We start from the raw sequence: 19,437 nt of genomic DNA on the forward strand, positions 1-19,437 counted from the left end.
TGGCCATGTCTGTAGGTGTAAGTACAACAATTGTGCTATTCTCATGGATATATCAACAAAATGCCTGTTTATTCTTAGTTGTTGTCAATAACTCCTTGGAGAAGAAAAATGGAATAAACATACATACATTCTAGCTTTAAAGCAATTTAAAGTATTTATGGCTTTTTTGAAAAGTAATAAGGATATAGAAAAAAAATCAAACAGAGCATAAAAAGGCCTAAAGGACAGCATCTGCTTGTCACCCTGGATATTATAAAATAGCAACATAAGAGCCTAGAAACCAAACATAAGCATTCTTATAGAGATATTGAGCCAATAAGAGATGTGATAAGAGTAATAAGGCAATCAGACGCAGAACAAACAAAAGCAAGACATAATAAAGAGATTGTTCTCATTCTCCCTCCGGTGATTATTTCCAGAATCACATTTGATAATGAATCTCAGGCTATGTGTCTTCGTGTGCATCTTCCCACCCTTTGTATATGACTAATTATAGTGAAGCGCACATGAGAATGAAGCTGGTCCCTGGGGCCCCTGAAAGAGTCCCATGTTAGCTGCATTATGGCTCTGGGTTTTGATGTGCAGCTATTAGTTTCCAGGCTTTGACTTTGAAGACACTGATCAAAAACCACCACCTTCTACCCAGCACAATAACCCTGTCAGGCCTGACGATGCCTTGTTACAACCACCTGATGCTTACAAAGAAGTGAATTTCAAAACCAGGAGGCGCAAATGGCAAGGAGCCAAGAAGGGACTGATTTACCAAATTTCCTTGTTTGGGCTCCTTGTGATGAATAGAAGCCGTTTCTCTTCCTCACATGGCTTTTTAATTGGGGCACCTCTGCTATAGGCACCACAGACTGGCAGGGCAAAAGACAGAAGACAGAAAGCACTAATGCAGAACGTTCACAGTCAGCATTATCATGTTTTATCACAAAAAAAGGAGCAAACTGTTTTCTGGTTCCTATAGTACTTCCTCCTGAAGTATAAATAGGTATTTGGTTATAGCCGAGGGGTTGATTTACGTATCTTTGTGTTCAGTCAGTAGAATATTGAGAATAAACACTAGCATCTATCTTGTTTTAAGTTAATCACTTTGGTTCTCAAAACCAGCAGATAGGAACTCCCTAGGAAAGCTTTTAACTGTTTCTCCAAGGCCAACTGGCAAAGCTTCACAACAGTGCCATTGAGAGAGAAAGATTGCCTTTGAAATCAGCTTGACAGGAATAAAAACGTATCTAATTTGGCTTCCCTTATTCTGCAGGCTAAAAGGAAAAGATGTTTCAAATTTCTAGTTGGGTAAGTACCAGAAAAAGTCTTGCTTTGACTTCTGACTTACTGCTGTTTATATGGTGGGTGTGGTGAAGAAAAACAAAAAGCAAACAGAGAATAGGAGAACTTTCCTGAAGTTTATGAGGAGAAGACATGGAAATTAAAGACTTCAGGACTTCTATGTTTAATTTAATTTCAAAGGTTTTACATTCCTTTTGTTAAAAACAAAGATTTATTTTATTTTTAATTGTGTGTGTGTATGTGTGTGTGTACGTGTGTACATGTAAGTGTAAGTGAAGTTTCCCACAGAGTCAGAAAAGGGCATGGGATCCCTGCAGTTGGAATTACAGGTGTTTGTGACCTTCCTGATATAGATGATGGGCTCTTCTGAACTCTGGTGTTTTGCAAGAACTGCATGGGCTCTTAACCGTGGAGACATTTCTTCAGCCCCATGTTTTGGTTTTTAAGTGGTACTGCTGTTAAGTGGGACTATTTGATTCTGATGAGTAAGCCAACAAGTGCCACTTCTGAGTCACTGTGTCACAGGCAGGGCTACCCAACAGGTTGTTTTAACTTGCACTGCAGTGGGCACCAGGCTGAATTGTGGAGAGAAGTCTGAATTTAGCAAGGACTCTGAGAACTATACTATCTCAAGGATTAATTCTCTCATAAAACGCGTTTTCTTTTTTGTAAAAGGATAATATAAGGGGCCTCAATAAGGAGCCTTGAGCATCCTGTATGCTACACCATAAATAGCTCTTAAAAATTAGCCATGGATCCCAGAGCAGTGCCATGCCCCACTGTTCCCAGATATTTGGAGGCTGAGATGAGAGGATAGCTTGAGCTCAAGAATTCAAGGTTTGTAGATTCTCCTCCAGGACCCATGACTGTACTTACCCTGGGTAGTTGGCTAGGTTTCCAGGAGGCATGATTACCTCTTGTGGATCAAGTCTTAATTCCAATTAGAGTCCCAGGTTGATGTCAAGGTATTTATACTATTAATACAGCCTTAGGATTATCGTGCCATGCTGGTCATTGTTGTGGTGCATGGCTGTACCAGCACTGGGTAGGACTAATGGTTGCTCCCTCCTTTTTATAAGCTTGTGTGGAGCCTTCTGGTACCAAACTACATTATAAACATTTGTCCTTACACCCACAGATAAGTATAGACCTCGCTGCTCATCAAGGAAACTTCTCTTTGCAACAGATAGAGACCATCACAACTGATCAAAATGAGAATTATGGAGCCCAGTCACAAAGAATACATCTATAATACACAGTATCTGCACCAAAGGCTCGGGAATTACTTGAGAAGAGGAGTAGAGAAATTGTAAGAGGTGGAGGAACTGAGAGTTTGCTGTGTGATTCTGTCTCTTAGAGATGTCACAAGCTACAACCCATAAAATCTCACCAATATGACTGTCTGAACATGAGCTGTACAAGGATAATACCAATAGACATGTTCAAGTGGAGGGTTGGTTAATTCATCAATTGTTGTACCAGTCTGTAGTTTTCCTACAGAGCCATCAGGGTATGTCATAATGATTGGAGATTTTGCTACAGTTTGCTTTAATTACCTTCTGGAAATCACTTTTTATGAGATAAAATTTTGTAGGATTATCTTCCTCTTAGAATTTCAGGTTTATTATTCTTAGCTCAAGAGAGTGAAACATCAGTTTCTTAGCAAGAATACACATACAGGGGTGGTGGTGGTGAGTAAATGAATCACATGTTAGAATTCAAATTCGTGGACACTTTAGGAAAGGAATTTTGTGACACAAACCAAAAGTTTTAAAAGTGTTTGCAACATTTATTTCAGTATTTATGCCTAGGAAGATTTATTCTAAAGGGATAATATGATCTATAAATCATTTTTAAGGAGTACATATTCAGCTCCCTTAAACCAGGGAGAAATAAACTAATATCAATATTGCGAGGTAGAATAATTAGGTATGGTAATATATTAAACGTGAAAAATCATCCTGCACAATATAGCCTCTGAATAATGACAATGTTCACTAACACCCCAGACAAACTCAGGAAAAGATAAGTGTATTCAAAATCCGCCTCTGGACATCTGACAAGCCATGGTGTTGTTACATGTAGTCTGGCTTCGAAAGCCTTGGTCTAAATGGGCCATGTAAGGTATTCTCTCAGATATTCCAAAGCAAAGGAGTGAATTATATATGTTAATATTACGTAAAACTAGGCCATGAAGAACTTTCCCACTCAAATGCCTAGTCCTCTTACAAAACCTTCCTTCAGTCTAGTACAGTTCACTTGTCCTTTATCAACAGTTTATCTGAGAACACGGCATCCTCTCTTTTTCTTTCTTGGACTTCTGTCAATTGCAGTCTGTTCTCATTTTCTGTGGATTTCTGCTTTGTATATTCAATTCTATATCACAAGGAGACTCTCTGTTAGGTTCATTTTTTTTTCCTCTTCAAGATTATCTGTATTTTGCCCTAAAGTCTTCCCAAAGCATTATTTGGTAAAATGTATGGAAGTGTAACAATAGCCAAATAAAGAAAACAAAAGGCTATTTGGAAATTTGAGTTGTAGATTATAGAAATAGAACTATTTTAGAAGCACTAGAAGAATTAGCATGAAAACCTGAAGATTGAAATAGAAATTGAGATTCAGGATGTTTTGTCTTATTCTGGACTCAGGTCTCAGAAGGAGAGAACCTGTGGAAGAAAAAAAAAAACATGCTTGAGGCAATTCCCCTGTGATAGCTGGGATAGTGCTAGTTGAAGTTCAGACAGCTATAATGAGAAACATTTTGAACGGGATGCAGACAGGTAGTTATGGGACTCTTTATAGGTCAAGAACATTAATGAAAAATAACTACAAGCTAGACGAAAAAATGAAACAAACCACAGTTTTGAAAGCATTCTTGGAACTCACTTGTATTCACCTGTCAATGGGGAGAGCAAAGCTGAATGGATACATAGTTGCACCCAAGACTTCCTGTTATTGTCAGAGGGAGAGTAAAGCTGAATGGATATATGGCTACACCCAGCCCTTCCTGTTAGCATCAGAGGCAGACCTAGTGCCCCAACCCTCCAGGTCCGTGGTTGGCACTGCACAACAACAACAAAATATCAGTTGACTTCCAGGGCCAAGGGTAACAAGGGAATTAGAACTGCAATAAAACCGATCTTTAAGAAAAAGAAGAGCAGGTGCTTCTGAGTTGGGAAAACATTGTATTTATTAGTGGCCTTTTCTCGCTTCTGATACAGCCCACTGGTTTTTATTCACCAGATGATTATTTAGAACACATTTGAAAATGAAATAGTTGTAATACACACTGTTTAATTAAAAATACCACCTTTCCACTTGATGAAAGTGATGCCCCTGTTAAATTGTAGCTGTTAACATCTTCTTAGTGTGACTTAAAAGAAAAGGGACAGTGTTCAATTGCTGCCTGATGGACCAAAAAGGGAAAACAATGACATAATTTGAGGGAGAGAGGGAACATATAGTATAAGATGAGAAATGAGGAAAAGTGGGGGGTCCTGGGTAAAGGGGGAGGTTAAGGGAAGGAGGAAAGAAAAAGATTTGGGCTTTCCAGTGTGTTTGAGTAACTTATGGGAATCCTTGCTCCAGCTTTGGGTTTGAAGTTGGGCTAATATTGCTCACATTGCCCTCAACTGATATATAGTAAACTTGTGTTATTTAATGTATACATATTTAGACATATGTATGTACAAGTAAAAAAAACCATTACAACAATTAAAATGATACCACACTGATTATCTCCTTTTTTCTTCTGATCTTTTGCCATCTCTTCTCTCTGTTTTTCTATGCTCTTGCTTATCCCAGGGAACATGTGCTGGTGAGTTTTGACATTGATTTCTAGAATTCAGAGTAAATCAAACTGCACCATGTATCATCCTTTTTGTCTTCTTTCTTTCCCACATAATAATTATTTTTAGGACCATTATGCCACAGAATGCACTTTCAGATCCTTTTATCTGTGATGCTAGATATAAGTCAAAGTTAATGTTTTGCATAGAAATGCCCATTTGTTCTGGCAAAGCCTGCTGGGAGAACAGTCCTTATCAGCTGAGATATCTCAGCTTGTTTGCAAAACTCTAGTTGTATCTTCATGTGTAGATGTTTGTCTAAACTGTTCCGTTCCATTGTTTTTTTCCTTTTTACACCAGCATTACCATTTTGATTGCCATGACTTTGAAATAATTCTTAGAACAAGGTAATGTTTTCCCTGTAACTTTATTCTTTTCTAAAAATATTTCGGACTCTAATAAAGTTTTTCCTCTGCACTTTCATATGAATTTAAGAGAAGATCTGACAGTTTCTGTGAAAAAAATCTGATGGAATTTTTTATCTTGAAGACTGAATAATTTATAGATTAATTTAGACAAACTATCTTAACTATTTTCTTATTCATGAACACAGTTCTTTAGTTTATATTAGCAAAGCTTTGTTTCAATTTTTTTTTTTTTTGGTTTTTCGAGACAGGGTTTCTCTGTGTAGCTTTGTGCTTTCTGAACTCATTGTAGCCGAGCTGCTCGAATTCACAGAATCTGCTGCTCTGCCTCCCGAGTGCTGGGATTAAAGGCGTGTGCCACCATCGCCCAGCTGTTTCAATTTTTTTATAAATTTCATTATAAATAGCTCAAATGTAATTTGAATGTTGCTATAAATAGATTTATTTCTTCCATTAACTTAATGGCCATTTGACTTTATTTCAATATATAGAAATGCAATGATTTTGAATATTCATCTTATATTTAGCAAACTTTCAAAAGCCACTTCTTAGTTTTAGGAATTTTTTCAAAAAAGTTTTGCATATGTATATTTCACAACACCTAAAGATAGGGTGTATCTTATGACATTCATCTGATCTGAATGACTTCAGGATGATTTTTCTTGCCTGATGATAGTGGCCAATATATTTAGTAGAATGGAACCTAAGTGCCTAGAGTGGACTTCCTTGTTTTGTTCTGTTCCTGATCTTAGGGAGAAGGCTTTTATTCACTTCAAGTTAGCCTTGCTGTGCTCTGCAGGCCAAGAGTGTCTGTTGGCTGAGTTTAAAATCATAAATAGAAGCATATGTGTCTTCTATACCATGTGTATTCATCTGCATCACTTTGGTTCTTCTTTCAAATTGCCCACATATTACTCCAATACACTTACTTAAAAACTAGCTTTGTTAAAAAACAAACAAAAAAACTAGCTTTGTTTTCTTGAATGAAAACTACTATCACTTATTATAAGTGTAAGGTAACATCAGGATCTAATACAAAGAGAAAAATATTACTAAATTTTAGAGCTACTTTAAATGTGGAGGCTTTTTTTTGCAGGCACATTACGAAGCACACAAAAGTGAGGAAAATGCAAAGATGCTTTCGCCAATCTGAACATTTTTCTTTATGTAACTGATTCTTCAAATGAATAGGAAAGGGGACTTCCTACTATTATTCACATTATTATGTCTCAGGTAGCATTAAAAACCCATCTTTCATATGTTGGTGATTAGTTCCACAGCTGAGAATCACTAGACCTTAGGCAGATTTGAAAACATTTGGTTATCACAAATGCCAGAGGCTCAGGTAGTCCTTGGCATTGATTATAGGTCCTCATCCCCATGCCAGTTTAAGAGTCACTACAAAAGAATCAGAATACTTGGGTTGGGGTAACCGTCTGTTTTTATTCCCAAGTTCATTCCAGTGCTTAGGAAGGGTGTATGTCTTTGTGAGAGGATGTCTGTATGGTAGAAGGTGATGGTGGTAGTGACTATCAGATTGTCTGACCTGGAATTATGGAATAATTAAAATAGAATGACTATTTGCCATTTTTAGGGCTAGAGTATGACTGCCTGTTAAAGCAGTTGGATGTTTTCATGAGGACCTGTCAGAGTGCTGACTCTCCCTTTCATTTACTACACTCAGGAATTTTCTGCTTCAAATGCTCCTTTGGTTTAGAATCAATGTGATCTCCTCTTAACAATTAAACCCTTTACATGTATAGCTCAAGCATGCATTTTGACAGCATAAAGATTGATCTTCATGGTCCTCCTCAGTATATGAAGTATTTTTTTGAGAGAGTTTTAACTCAATTGCTACCCATAAGTAGTTCCAGAGAAGAGCTTCACAGTGACCTTGACAGCAAATGTTTCAAGCACACTCCCTTATACAGTCCGCATTTCCACATGTAAATAAATAGAAAGCACATGAAGCAGTTAGACTCGGAATCAGTTCTCTTGTTTATACACTCTTTGTAAGCCGTCTCGGGAGCTATTTAAAATAACTTTCCAATGAGCAGCGGCCACAGTCTTCCAAGCTCTGTGTCGTGTCTCTTTGTCACATTGGTCTCTTGACTTCATCTAGAAACGGGAAAGAAGAGAAGTAAAAAATCACAGATCTTCCAACTTAGTAGAAGCACGGAGCTTGAGAAAGAACTTCAAATCTTGCTTAAATTAGGGCAGTAAAGGGAAGATAGGGAGATTATTTTATAATCCATTCCTTGGGGAACTGGTGGGGTTAGACCATGGGGTTGAGAGGTTTCTTTTCTCCATAATGGGTCTTTCAACCTCATCAGGGCAGTTTCTCATCTTTCCCATAGGCCACCTCCCAGAAAGTCCCCACTCTCCGCCCCTGGCCCTCCCCTGGCCTTCTTCCTTGGCCAGCCAACAGGGTGGGCGGGGTGGCTCTCCAGCCTGCCCCTCCTGGGCTCAGGAGACTGGCAGAGCTCGGGACAACTATCCCAGCGTCTGGACTCAGAGGCTCAGTGGCTGGCTGCGTGGTCAGGTTCTGGACGAGGCGGTTTCCTGCTCTGGGCCAGGAGAGTAAACTTGTCGGCCGGTGTGCAGAGCTGGACAGCAGGACTTAGGCGGGTTCGCAGCCTGCATCCCTACCGGTAGCTCTGGACAGCGTCCTTGCGGGTCGCTACTCCTTAGAGGCGCCTTCTCAGAATGGAGCAGTTTCCTTTAGGCCGTAGGGACTGCAGCGGCGGCTGCCGACCCCACTTGGCTCCTGGGCTGCGGGCCGCTCCACCTGCATCGCCTGCGCGCCCGGTGCCATCGGGGATCCCGTGCCCGCGGCTTTTCTGCGGCCGCCGGGCCTGTTCCTGCGATCGGCCGCCAGCGCGGGTCGCGGAGGATGCCCTCCCGGCCCGGGGCTGGATAGGGCGCTGGGGGCGGTGGGCTGCGGCTACCCGCGGACCCCGAAGTGCGCCCGCTGTCGCAATCACGGCGTGGTGTCTGCGCTCAAGGGCCACAAGCGCTTCTGCCGCTGGCGGGACTGCGCGTGTGCCAAGTGCACTTTGATCGCCGAGCGCCAGCGCGTCATGGCCGCTCAGGTGGCGCTGCGCAGGCAGCAGGCGCAGGAGGAGAGCGAGGCCCGTGGGCTGCACCGGCTCCTGTACTCTGGGCCGTCGGGGTCCGCAGCTCCAGCGTCGGCGTCGGCTGGCAGCGTCAGGAGCTCGAGTCCCCAGGCCGTACGCAGGCCCGAGGCTATGGCTGTGCTCGGAGCGGGTGCTTCAAGGCACCCCGGGAGCCGGGAGATACCTGCTTTCGAGGTTTTCCAGCAAGATTATGCGGAGGCAAAGCAGGGTGAGTTGTGTTTGGTTTGCTTTTCGTGCGAGAAAATGACTGTTCTGGAAGGATGCTCTGAAATGAGCAGCAGCACCCTAAAGGTGGGCAGAAAGTTGTTTGAAAGAAGCGATGAAGTTCAGGGATGTGAATCTGCAACGTGGATGGCTAGATGGAGGATAGGTACCAAGTTTTCACAAACAGAAGAGCTGTTTGTTTCCAGCTGATAGAGAAAGATAATGAAAAAATGAAACGTGGATGAATGATCGCAGCCTCAGGCTCGCCCTAGGGATGGATTTGGGTGCAGTCTGCTTTGATTTTCTGTGGGCAGAACTTCAGCAGGTGGTGAGAGAGAACTTTAGCGACTGTGCTTGCACTCTTTCCAGTTATAAAAACCACTTCTTGAGGCTTCTTGTCTTGCACAGGAAACCCGTTGACTGTGGTTATTGTGATGTTCTTGGCTTTGGTGACAACGTTTTGTCATCAGCTAGAACTTAAGAAACAAACTGAAATTACCCTGCTCCCCCACCCCCACCCCCGCCCCATCCCTTTTTAATTCTTTAAGCACAATTCCCAGAGGAGTGGAAAGCTTTAGGGACTGGATTTAGTTTATGCTGGAAATAAGTTTAAGCCTTCCAGAAAGCCAAACCATTGGCAAGAACGTCAGTTTACAGCTGGAGCGATCTCATCAGAGTAGCCGTAGCACTGCTGCATAGTTTCTGACAGCAAAGTTATTATGGTCACTATCTCCTATTTGGATCTGTACACAAAACGACCCCGAATTAACTTTTCCTGTAATCTTAATGTCATTGTGTTTCCATAAATTTCACAGCCCTTCACAGGGCCGATAAGCAGGGAACATTTCCTTTTAATCATTTTGTTGAAGTCCCAAACAGGTTGTATCACACGAAGTTACGAGGTAACCGGGCGGTAAGTTACTAATTAGAAACTCTCCTTGGTTGTGAAAATTGCAGATCTTAGCAAAACTGGGTGTAGTTTCGAAAGAAGGCCATTTCTGAGTTGAAATTTTGCATTCATTTATGTCAGCTTTTGACACATGCTCTAGTTTATTTCAATAGACCAATAGACGTTGAGTGTTTCTCATGGACGATCAAGAGAGACTGAGGAGGAACATTACTGAACTCTTTCCGAAGAAAAGCAAATGCTAGGGTGGGTTCCTTCAGCTAGGCTGGTAATGAGATTTGGCTGGTAGTATGGATTTATGTAAATTTTTGGTACTAAAGCGTTCATTTTACAGGCCTAATGATTTTATTACATTATTCTGCCATGAATGACTCACCTATAAAATGCAAGTCTATATTTCATAGGCCTCTTCATTGACTTTCTAAATTGACTACTTCCTCTTACACAATATGCATGAATTATAGTAAGATACTGTATTTAACTTATTCATTCACAAAACAAAGACCTACTTTGATTCGGAGGTGAATATCATATCCCTATGTAAAAGAACTTTATGTTCAAAAGAAGGAAGACTATCAGTGTCTAAAACTACAACAATGAATAAAACAAACAAACAAACAAACAAACAAACAAAACTCCAGAAGTTGAGAGGACAGAGATGAAGGGAATTATATTAAGTATTTAAAAGAAACCTTATTTTCCAAATACTCACAGACAACCAGTATTTCTTGGCTCCCCCCCCCCCCCCACTTTGTGTTTGTTTTGAGACAGGGCTTCACATCATATCCTGGATGGCCTGGAACTAAGAAGCCTAGGCTGCCCTCGAGCTCCTGACCATCTTCTTGCCTCCCGGCCCAGGAGTGCCTCCTTGAGCACTGGGATCTCAGATGGCAGCCCTCATGAACAGCTTGCGGCCAGTATTTCTTTACATGAATTTGCCCCGGGGTCCAACCTAAAAGTAATACATTATTTTTAGACAAAACAGCAGAGATGTAATTTTGATACTTCCTGTGTTTCAGGAGCTATACTCAATGAGTCACATTTGTAAGCAAGTGGAACAAAAGAACAATTAGAATTTATTTCCGTGTGGCAAATGTCATTTGACAAGTGTTTACATTATTTAAAGTTGAAACTATCAGTGTGCAATGTTACAACAGTCACAACTTTTCTTTCATTAAATATTTGGGGTTTTGACACTGAAAGTGCTGAATTGGACATGATTTACATTTTAAATAAACTATAGATGCCTATGGACAGTGCTTAGGACTGTTTCTTCAAGATGCAGGGAAACATCAAAGAATATTGAAGATTGCCATTTCTTTATTATGTTATCATTAAAAATGCTATAGAGACAGAAAGTTGGGGAGAAGTACTACTGAAAGTCTTGGATAGATTTCCCTTTCCAGGGTTAAAGTGTGTGTAAATGACAAGAGGAGATGAAACACAGATAGCATTATTTGGTGTGTGTGTGTGTGTGTGTGTGTGTGTGTGTGTGTGTGTGTACATTGTTATTAGTGTCCTGGTATTAGCTTGCCAGTATAGAATTGAAATATTTTTGTTTTATTCTTATGCTCAATATGTTGAAATTGAAAAATCAGAGTTTTTAATAAAATGTTTTCTTTTTTTTTTTTTTTTTTAGAAAATTGCTCTTAATATTTCAATGGGGGTTGTCATGGGTAATAAAAGTCTAATATATTGTTTTTACAGGGTCCATGCAGATTGCGTTCATGAAGTTTGTAATTTTCTATAAGGAGAAATTGGTTTTAAAAATCTTTTCTTAACAGTTGGTGTTGACTGAAAAAGAAAATGCATCTTTCACCAGAAGTTACAAAGAATGCTGTTTTATTATTATTATTTCTCCCATAAAATGAAGTACCCAAGTCTCATGCAATTTGTGATTGATGCACCAGGAACATTATGTATTTAGTTTGGAATGCTTTACATTCATGTCATCCTGAAGACACGTGGTCTTACCTGAAATGCCACCAGCAGCTTATTTCCCTACATTATTTAGGCTACTTAATTATAACTTGAATTGTGAGTGTTAAAGTCATTTATTGACATTGAGCATTAGAACTTAAATAGAATACTCATGTTTAAGCTAATTTTTTTTTTCTTTTTAATGACTTCTAATCCATTGGTACCTGTTTAACTTAGTTCTTTTTATATAGAGTCTTCATGGGGGAAAAAAGAACATCACTGGCAAAAGCAAAGCTTGGACATTTTAGAAAATCTCTGATTCTAAGATGGTGTCACATTGACACGTTTGGGTAACAACAAACTCTGCTCTTTTGATCCCTAAATGTTAAAGGATTTAGGTCCTTACTGTATAACCTTATATCGTGAAATGCACGTAACAACATTCTCTTCTGTTTGGGCACATGTTAGTTCTGAGCAATCTCTAAAATGTGACTTTCATGAAGATGTTTGTGGGTGGATCAAAATTGCTAATTATATATATATATATATGTATATATAAATTATGAGTGAGCGAATTATTTCATCCATCATTGTCTTTGAGTGGGCACTACTATGTTGTGGCAAATTTTTCATATGGCTGATTATTTTCTGTTTTCTTTTCTACAGAACCCCAAGAGAATAACTGTGAGTCATGCCAGAGTAGACATGAAGAACTAGTCTCCAACACTCACCACCATTCTCTGGAATCATCTCCTAAGGGTAATGGTATCATGGAGAAACAGGGCTTCATGTCATCTATTTCAGAACACTCAGACAAACCCAACATAATCCTGTCTCCTTGCTCCACGGAGCAATCAGGAGGAGAAGACAGTCCCAGGTCCTTCTCTTCCTCTGACCTGGAATCAGGGAATGAAAGTGAGTGGGCCAGAGACTACATTGCCACCAGAGCCAGCCTTTCCACGGTGACCTCAAGACCACGAGACCCTATCGGAATTCTTACTAGGATTTTTCCAGGTTACCGCCGTAGCCGCCTAGAAGGCATTCTACAGTTCTGCAAGGGAGATGTTGTCCAAGCTATTGAACAGATCTTAAACGGGAAAGAACATAAGCCAGACTGCAGGGACCCAGCACACGCAGAGTTGGAAAATGCAGCCTTCCAGAGAGCTTCAGATTTTAGTCTTGCTGGCATTGGCTTTGGGACTTTAAGTAATAAATCAGTTCTCTCTCCTCTTGAAGCCACGTCTGCTGCTTATGGAGGAGATTCAAGTCTCTACAGTTTCAGTCCTAGACTAGCTTTCAGCCCACTGCGCCTGGCATATTCTTCTCCAGGAAGAGCGCTGTCTGGTTTTGTGTCGCCCTACCTAACGCCTGGACTGGTTCCAGCACTGCCTTTTCGGCCAGCTTTGGATTACTCCTTTCCAGGGATGATTAGGGAGCCGTCCCACCTTCCCAGCAAGCACTTAGTAACTGGTGGTAGACTTTATTTCAGGCCCAATCAGGAACATCTGTAACATATCAGCTCTAACATTCTGTGGTGTTTCTGGAACCATAACGCGTGCGCGCTCAACCCCTCCCATTAATGTTCTTCAATGAGTATATGAATGGCTTACCAGCCTTAAATGCTGTTTTTTAAGCAATAGACTTTAGACTTGAAGACTTTTCTTTAGCATTTATTAAATCAAAGAAACGTTTGAACATTATATGTGCCTTGAATAAACCTATTTCAGGAAATAATTTTATTTTAAACCAATGAATTTTCTCCATAAATTATCTTTTCTATTGTAAAGCCATACCTGTTTTTATTTTATTGTAGAGTTGGGTTTATAATTGTAAAAATTTGTAAAAATTAGAACATTTGCAGAAAATGAACCGAGGGGGGATTAAAAACCGAGTTTAATTCTATGTGTTTATTATTCTAAAACAACTCCCTCTCCCTCTCCATGTCTTCCTCCTCCTTCCCAACCCTACCACAGGTGATCAGAAGTTATTCCAAGTATTTAAAACTATTTTATTTGCAGATAAATGATCAGTAGTAAGTAAACCCAATAAATTTGAATATATTCTTTTTGGAATGTCTGACTTTTCACTCTCTAGCTACTATTTGTAAAAAGGAAAACACTTTCAAACAATTCTCTTTAAAGACAACATTGTAAATACACAAAGTACTATTGGGTCATAAGAACAAGACCCTGCCCTCTTCTGGCCACTATCACAAACTGCAACTCAGTTCTGAGGAAATTTCTCAGTTCTGAGAAACATCTGGTTTTCTGTTATAGGCTAGCAAGTTTATGAAATAACTATTTTGGATCATGTTGCATTCAATTATCATGTTGTGAAATAGATTTCTATTGAGGATGATTTTTATTTTTGAGTAGCTTATGCTTGTATCTGGGGGAAATAGTCCTTTTCATTTGTTTGAGATAATAAGGTTACCCATTCTCAAAGGTGAAAATAATTTTAAGAAAAGTAAAATATCTGCTCAGACAAATATCTACTAATTTTGTATGAAGTATATTTAGTGCATTAAGGAGAGACAAAAATCTCCAAAGGGCAGTTTTTTTTTTTTTTTTTTTTTTTTTTTTTTTTTTTTTTTTTTAATTTAGAGGTGGTGTGGCATCTTTAGACATACATTTCGTTCTCCGCCTCCAGCATTTGAAAGCCATCCATCAAGCTGGTCATTTCAACACCTGTACAAAGTTTTCCTCATATGCCATTGTTTTTAAAAGGACAATGGCCGTATTGTTATTGTGAGGAATAGTGAAAATCCAGACGGGGTAGGAATTAGAGATATCTTAATCTGAGTAGCAAGAATCGCTAGAAATTTCTTTACTTATATTTATGTTTGTATATCTTTTCTATGAAACAAATACATTTTCACAGTGTATTTTACCTACAAACATCATAATGCACTACTGGAGAGTATCTTGTGCTGATTTAGAATGCAAATTTTTTAATGATTTGCATTAATTTTAATGGTATAGGGTATGAGCAAAAGCCCTATAAAATTTAGAGGGATACAATGCTCGTTTCTTTTGATAGAAAACAAAGTCAAGAAACGTTTCAGACTCTGTAGGATGCTTGGCAACTAATTGCTATGCAGTCAAAACACACTGAGATAAGAATGATTTTGGATATGGGTCTTTCAACCAAATAATTCTACAAAGTGGCCTATTGACACACGTTTTGAGCAGAGTTTCATGAGGTTCTGTGTCTCCTAAATATTATTATGGTCAAGATTCTTGGTGGTCCTTGAGTTGTTTCTACTTGTATGAATCTATCTATTACAGTCTTTTTTTGAGAGGCACTGGATCCTATAGAGGGTGTCAAATGCAGAGTATGATGTTGTAAAGAGAGTTAGAGTAAGTGGCAGAGAGCAGGATTGAAAGAACAGTAATTCTAGCTTCGCTGGATTCTCCATAAAGTTAATATGAACATACTAATTTAAGAATATAAATATTAAGTTAATTTCTGTGATGCTTCATATAGTCTATACCCTTCATAAGACTCTTAGGACCTAAATAACTTTAAAATAAAATATGTAATTCTTCCAATTTATAGCTAGACAGTGAGGAAACTAAAGCTCAGCTCTGGTATTCAGGAGCAAGGGCAATAGTATGAGTCACTAGGAGTTTTTTTTTTTTTTTAAACTTCAGAATGTAGGGTGTGAGGAAGGATTCAAGTCTGTTTTGTTCCTTCACAGCTCTGTGTGGTGTCTGAAACAATATGTAGCAAATAGTACTTTTGCATTTACTTAATTAAATAAAAGTCTAAGATTAGGAATTGAGTCGTATCATTTATTAAGCACGTGCTTTGTGTCATGCACTGAGCTAGGTGCAAGGGAGAGATATGATTAAGAGACTAGAGACAGCCTCAAGTTTCTCATAGTCTTATTTTCCCAGATGTACCAACAACAATCAACCAATCAGCTAGGGCTGGCACCATATGGCCATGTTGGTATGTCCGTGAGTTCTTTAGAATCATGACATTTATGCCTATACTTGAGGCCTTGGCACCTAACCCACTAGTCAGGAGTTAGGAAGAGGATGGCTGAACACTAGAGGTCCAAACTGAACTGTCTCTACTCCATGCATGGCAGAAGACAGAGGCATTGACAGTTCTACAGAGAGAATTCAGGAGAACAAAAGGAGTGGCCTTTTCACAGTTAGTGACCACCTAATGTGGAATAAGGTTTCCATTGAGGCTACTGCATAGAAACCTCCAGAGGCCTGCTTGATGGGATTTTTCATTACTGCCTCAGTATTGGGATGAAATCATTTACCAGCTATTCAGAAACATAGGAGCGGTTTGTTAAATAAATGAATGAATAAGTTCCAATTCTAAGACCACAATAATGAAAGTGTGCAAGTATTATTTATCAATAAAACACTGTTCATGACAAATATTTCTGTGTGAAAGCCTCCTAGCAGAATGTGCAAAAGGAGGAGGCGGAACACAGCGTGGTTAACAAAGGATCCAGTGTAGAGTTAGTTTGAGACACACATGTTCCAGAAAGAAGAGGACTCAGGACATGGGAGAGTACCGGAGACAAACATGGATGTATTGTTGATGAAGTATGTAGCCATATGTCTTTCTGGAAGGATTGCTTGCTTTACTGTTAAGATGGGTATTGGGATGGACAAGTTACTTACACTCTGAACATCTGTTTCTTCTCAGTAAAACAAGGATAATAATATCTAACTTGCAAGATTCATGGAGCTGAGAAGTAGCTTGAATAAACTGCAGAGTACAGTAATGCTTATATCCTGGTATTAAGTAAACAACTCTCACTGTTACTGCTTTGTATTAAGATATTATCTTTGCCCCTTGGTGGCAGTCGCTCAACACAGAGCACTGTAATTGCGCTTAATCCACTTAGTGGATATAGAACCGAAGAACGGTTATTACCGGTGAATATCCAGGCTTAATTCCAGGCTTCCTGTTTGGTTTTCATGCCATAGTGAGCCACACTTTCATAACATACAATTGTGTGTGTACTTAGGAATCTTTTAAGGGCTTGAAGGAAGTGACCAACACAACCACAACTCTGTGTTCATACTACCTTTAATTGGTCAAGATTTGGCTAGGAAGACAGAGCCCTTGTAAGTACTTGCAGGAAATAAGGGAGTTATAGAACATTCTCCCAACACAAAGGAGAATCTTGGAAAGACACATCTTGTTGAGGGAGGCTAGAAAATCTGAGAACGACTAACTGATCTGGCTAAAGTACTGTGTGGATAGACGAGTGGGAACTTCCAGAAAATTTATGAAGTCTAGAATGTCTCACCGAGACAGGGCTTTCAATTAGGGGGATAGAAAGGTCTGTGTAGAGCTAGAGAGTGAGCAGCTGTGAGCTCCCTGGGTCTCACATAGATGGAGGGTCAGTGAAGTCAGCAGAAGGAAGGCAACATGAAGTCAGGGAAAATGAGGGCAACCTAGAAACACATGTGGGTGCCCACACTTGATGACTCCTGTTTTGCCTATCCCTGACAAACCCCACCCATAAGTCTATAGAATGTTGGGTCAGCTTTCACTCAGAATGATATGGAAAAGGGAATTCTGGGAATGTAGATCATTATTTTAGGCAAACCGAACTTAGCACAGTCCAGTCTAGTATAGTCCTTGCCAATACATCTTTCATAATCACTCATATCTGCCATGTTTTCTTCCAAGCAATGGCTACAAATGAAACATCTTCCACCCAAAGCTGAGGTAACTACCCTCTTGATGACAAATCATCTTGTTGAAGGAAACTGGCATGTGTGAGAATCCTCTTCTCTCCTTAAGAGGATACTTTTATAGGATATTTAAGTGTGGATTTGGCTAGATGAAAGAGAAATTAGCACCTAATCCACCTTTGGGAGGTGCTAACTTCTCTTTCAGCTAGCCAAATCCACACTTAAATATCCTATAAAATTAACCCTGAGATAGAGTTAGCCAATATTATTTCTTTTTGTCTTTGTTAGGGGAGGTATTATAGAAGAGGAAATTGTTTATAAGGATGATCCCTAATTACGATGGTTCTTATGCCATTCCAGCTTCAAGACGGAGCTAGCATAGTAGGCATCCAGTGGCAACTGTGTGTGGTGTTTTAATCTTTTCCCAGGCTAGTGATATGTTAATATCTTGAGATGCTGGGTGATGATGCTAGCTGTAGCTCCTAAGACTGCCTTAAATGCCCGATGCCAAACAACCAATATTTTACAATGTCCAGTTTTGCTAAACTATTAGGTTTAGTATTTTAGGTGTCAGATGTATATTGGATTTATGATATTTTCAACATATAGTGGGTTTGTTGTGATATATTTTCACTGTAAGTTAAAGAACATCAGTAATACACACATGCATTGGCACACACATACAAACACACTACACGCAAACATACACACACACAGTTTCTTTGAAGTAAGAAAGTAATAAACACTACTGTCTGCTACAGAATGGACTGTAACTGCTTATGGGGTAATAGATTACATTTATAACTTCTTTCATTTTTTTTCTTTGTTTCTCACTGGTACCTTGGTTAACAGTGGTTGCTTACTGTCATGAATGACCCAAATCCTCATTTCTGAAGAGTCTGTATCATTAACAGTGCTACTTACATAAGATTTTTGCAACTCTTCATGAACTTACATAACAAAATATTGGAAGAGTGAGCAGCTCTCTAGAGGAGCTTGTTCCTGTGATTTCACTGTTTTTTTTTTTTAAATGGCTTATGGTAGTCTACAGTTCCATGAAGAAATATATTTTCTTATGGCACAATTCCTCTTTTAGGTAGTAAGACCTAAAAACTAAGAGAAGCCAAAAGTTGCAAAGAAAAGAAATAAAAATCATTAGGAGCAATTTGAAAAATATTCCCATGGTTCTGAGATTCTTGGATCTTGAGTTGAGGAAAATCATCTCTGTGTATTTACATGGATTTAGAACCTATCATACACACAGAAAGATATGATTCCAGCCCTAAAGATGCTCTCACCAGCTGGAACCATAATAGAGCTTTCCAAAGGCCATTTGACAATTTTACTAGACCAGCTGTTTCTGCATGAGGGGAACAGGATGGCTCAGTGCGTTCCATGGGCGTAAGCCCAATATTTTATCTAATATGAGCTGCTTTGTCACATGCAATGTTGTATATAATACTATGATGGTGTTTTTGTCAGGAATATCAAAGGAAGGAAATGTAAAAGGGCAAAACCATACTAGCAAGACTTTGTTGTTGTTGTTTTGTTTTTGTCTTTCCCAGTAAGAACAAAGAGCTGTTTCCTCAATAATGAAAATGGTCCAATGCAATCAACCTGCCACCAGGTGGCTGGCTGGTTTCCTTGGGAAATGATGCCATGTCTGGAGTTTTGTGTTGATGTCTTCTCTTAGCCAGATTGGCTTTGGTGAATGGAAGTTTATGTTGCTTATAGAACATAAGCTCTATCTCTGCTTCCATGAACTTTCTCTTCTTGACCCAAATAATAGGTTATGTTGTACATGGTTATTAAAATGGTGCTTTTCAGAGGCTGATCTTTGCTGAAACTTTATGTGGAACAGCACACACACATATTTGTACTCCTTTGAAGAAGTCTTTCCACATATCTTTTTCCCCCTAGATCTGTTCACATTTTTGTCCAAGGTCCTTATTAGCCAACCAAGCTGTTGTCCATTGCTCATGACTCATTCCAGATATATGTCACTATCAATCTCTCCTTCAGTATTACCACTGGAGAGATGAATCTTACCACAATGCTTCAAGGCCATTCCTATAGTGCGGCTGAAAG

At 39.4% G+C, this 19,437-nt stretch overlaps 1 protein-coding gene across 1 annotated transcript; it reads left to right on the forward strand.

Moving 5' to 3' along the window:
• Nucleotides 1-7,976: 7,976 nt before the first annotated feature.
• Nucleotides 7,977-13,746, forward strand: Dmrta1 (DMRT like family A1). The gene is given in 3 exon segments (XM_028876991.2): nt 7,977-8,327; nt 8,330-8,851; nt 12,341-13,746. Coding segments are annotated over 3 exon segments (1,482 nt in total). The 5' UTR covers nt 7,977-8,212; the 3' UTR covers nt 13,186-13,746.
• The last annotated feature ends 5,691 nt before the right edge of the window (nt 13,747-19,437 follow it).

The sequence above is a fragment of the Peromyscus leucopus genome, chromosome 2 (genome assembly GCF_004664715.2).
Source record: "Peromyscus leucopus breed LL Stock chromosome 2, UCI_PerLeu_2.1, whole genome shotgun sequence".
NCBI classification, from domain to species: domain Eukaryota; kingdom Metazoa; phylum Chordata; class Mammalia; order Rodentia; family Cricetidae; genus Peromyscus; species Peromyscus leucopus.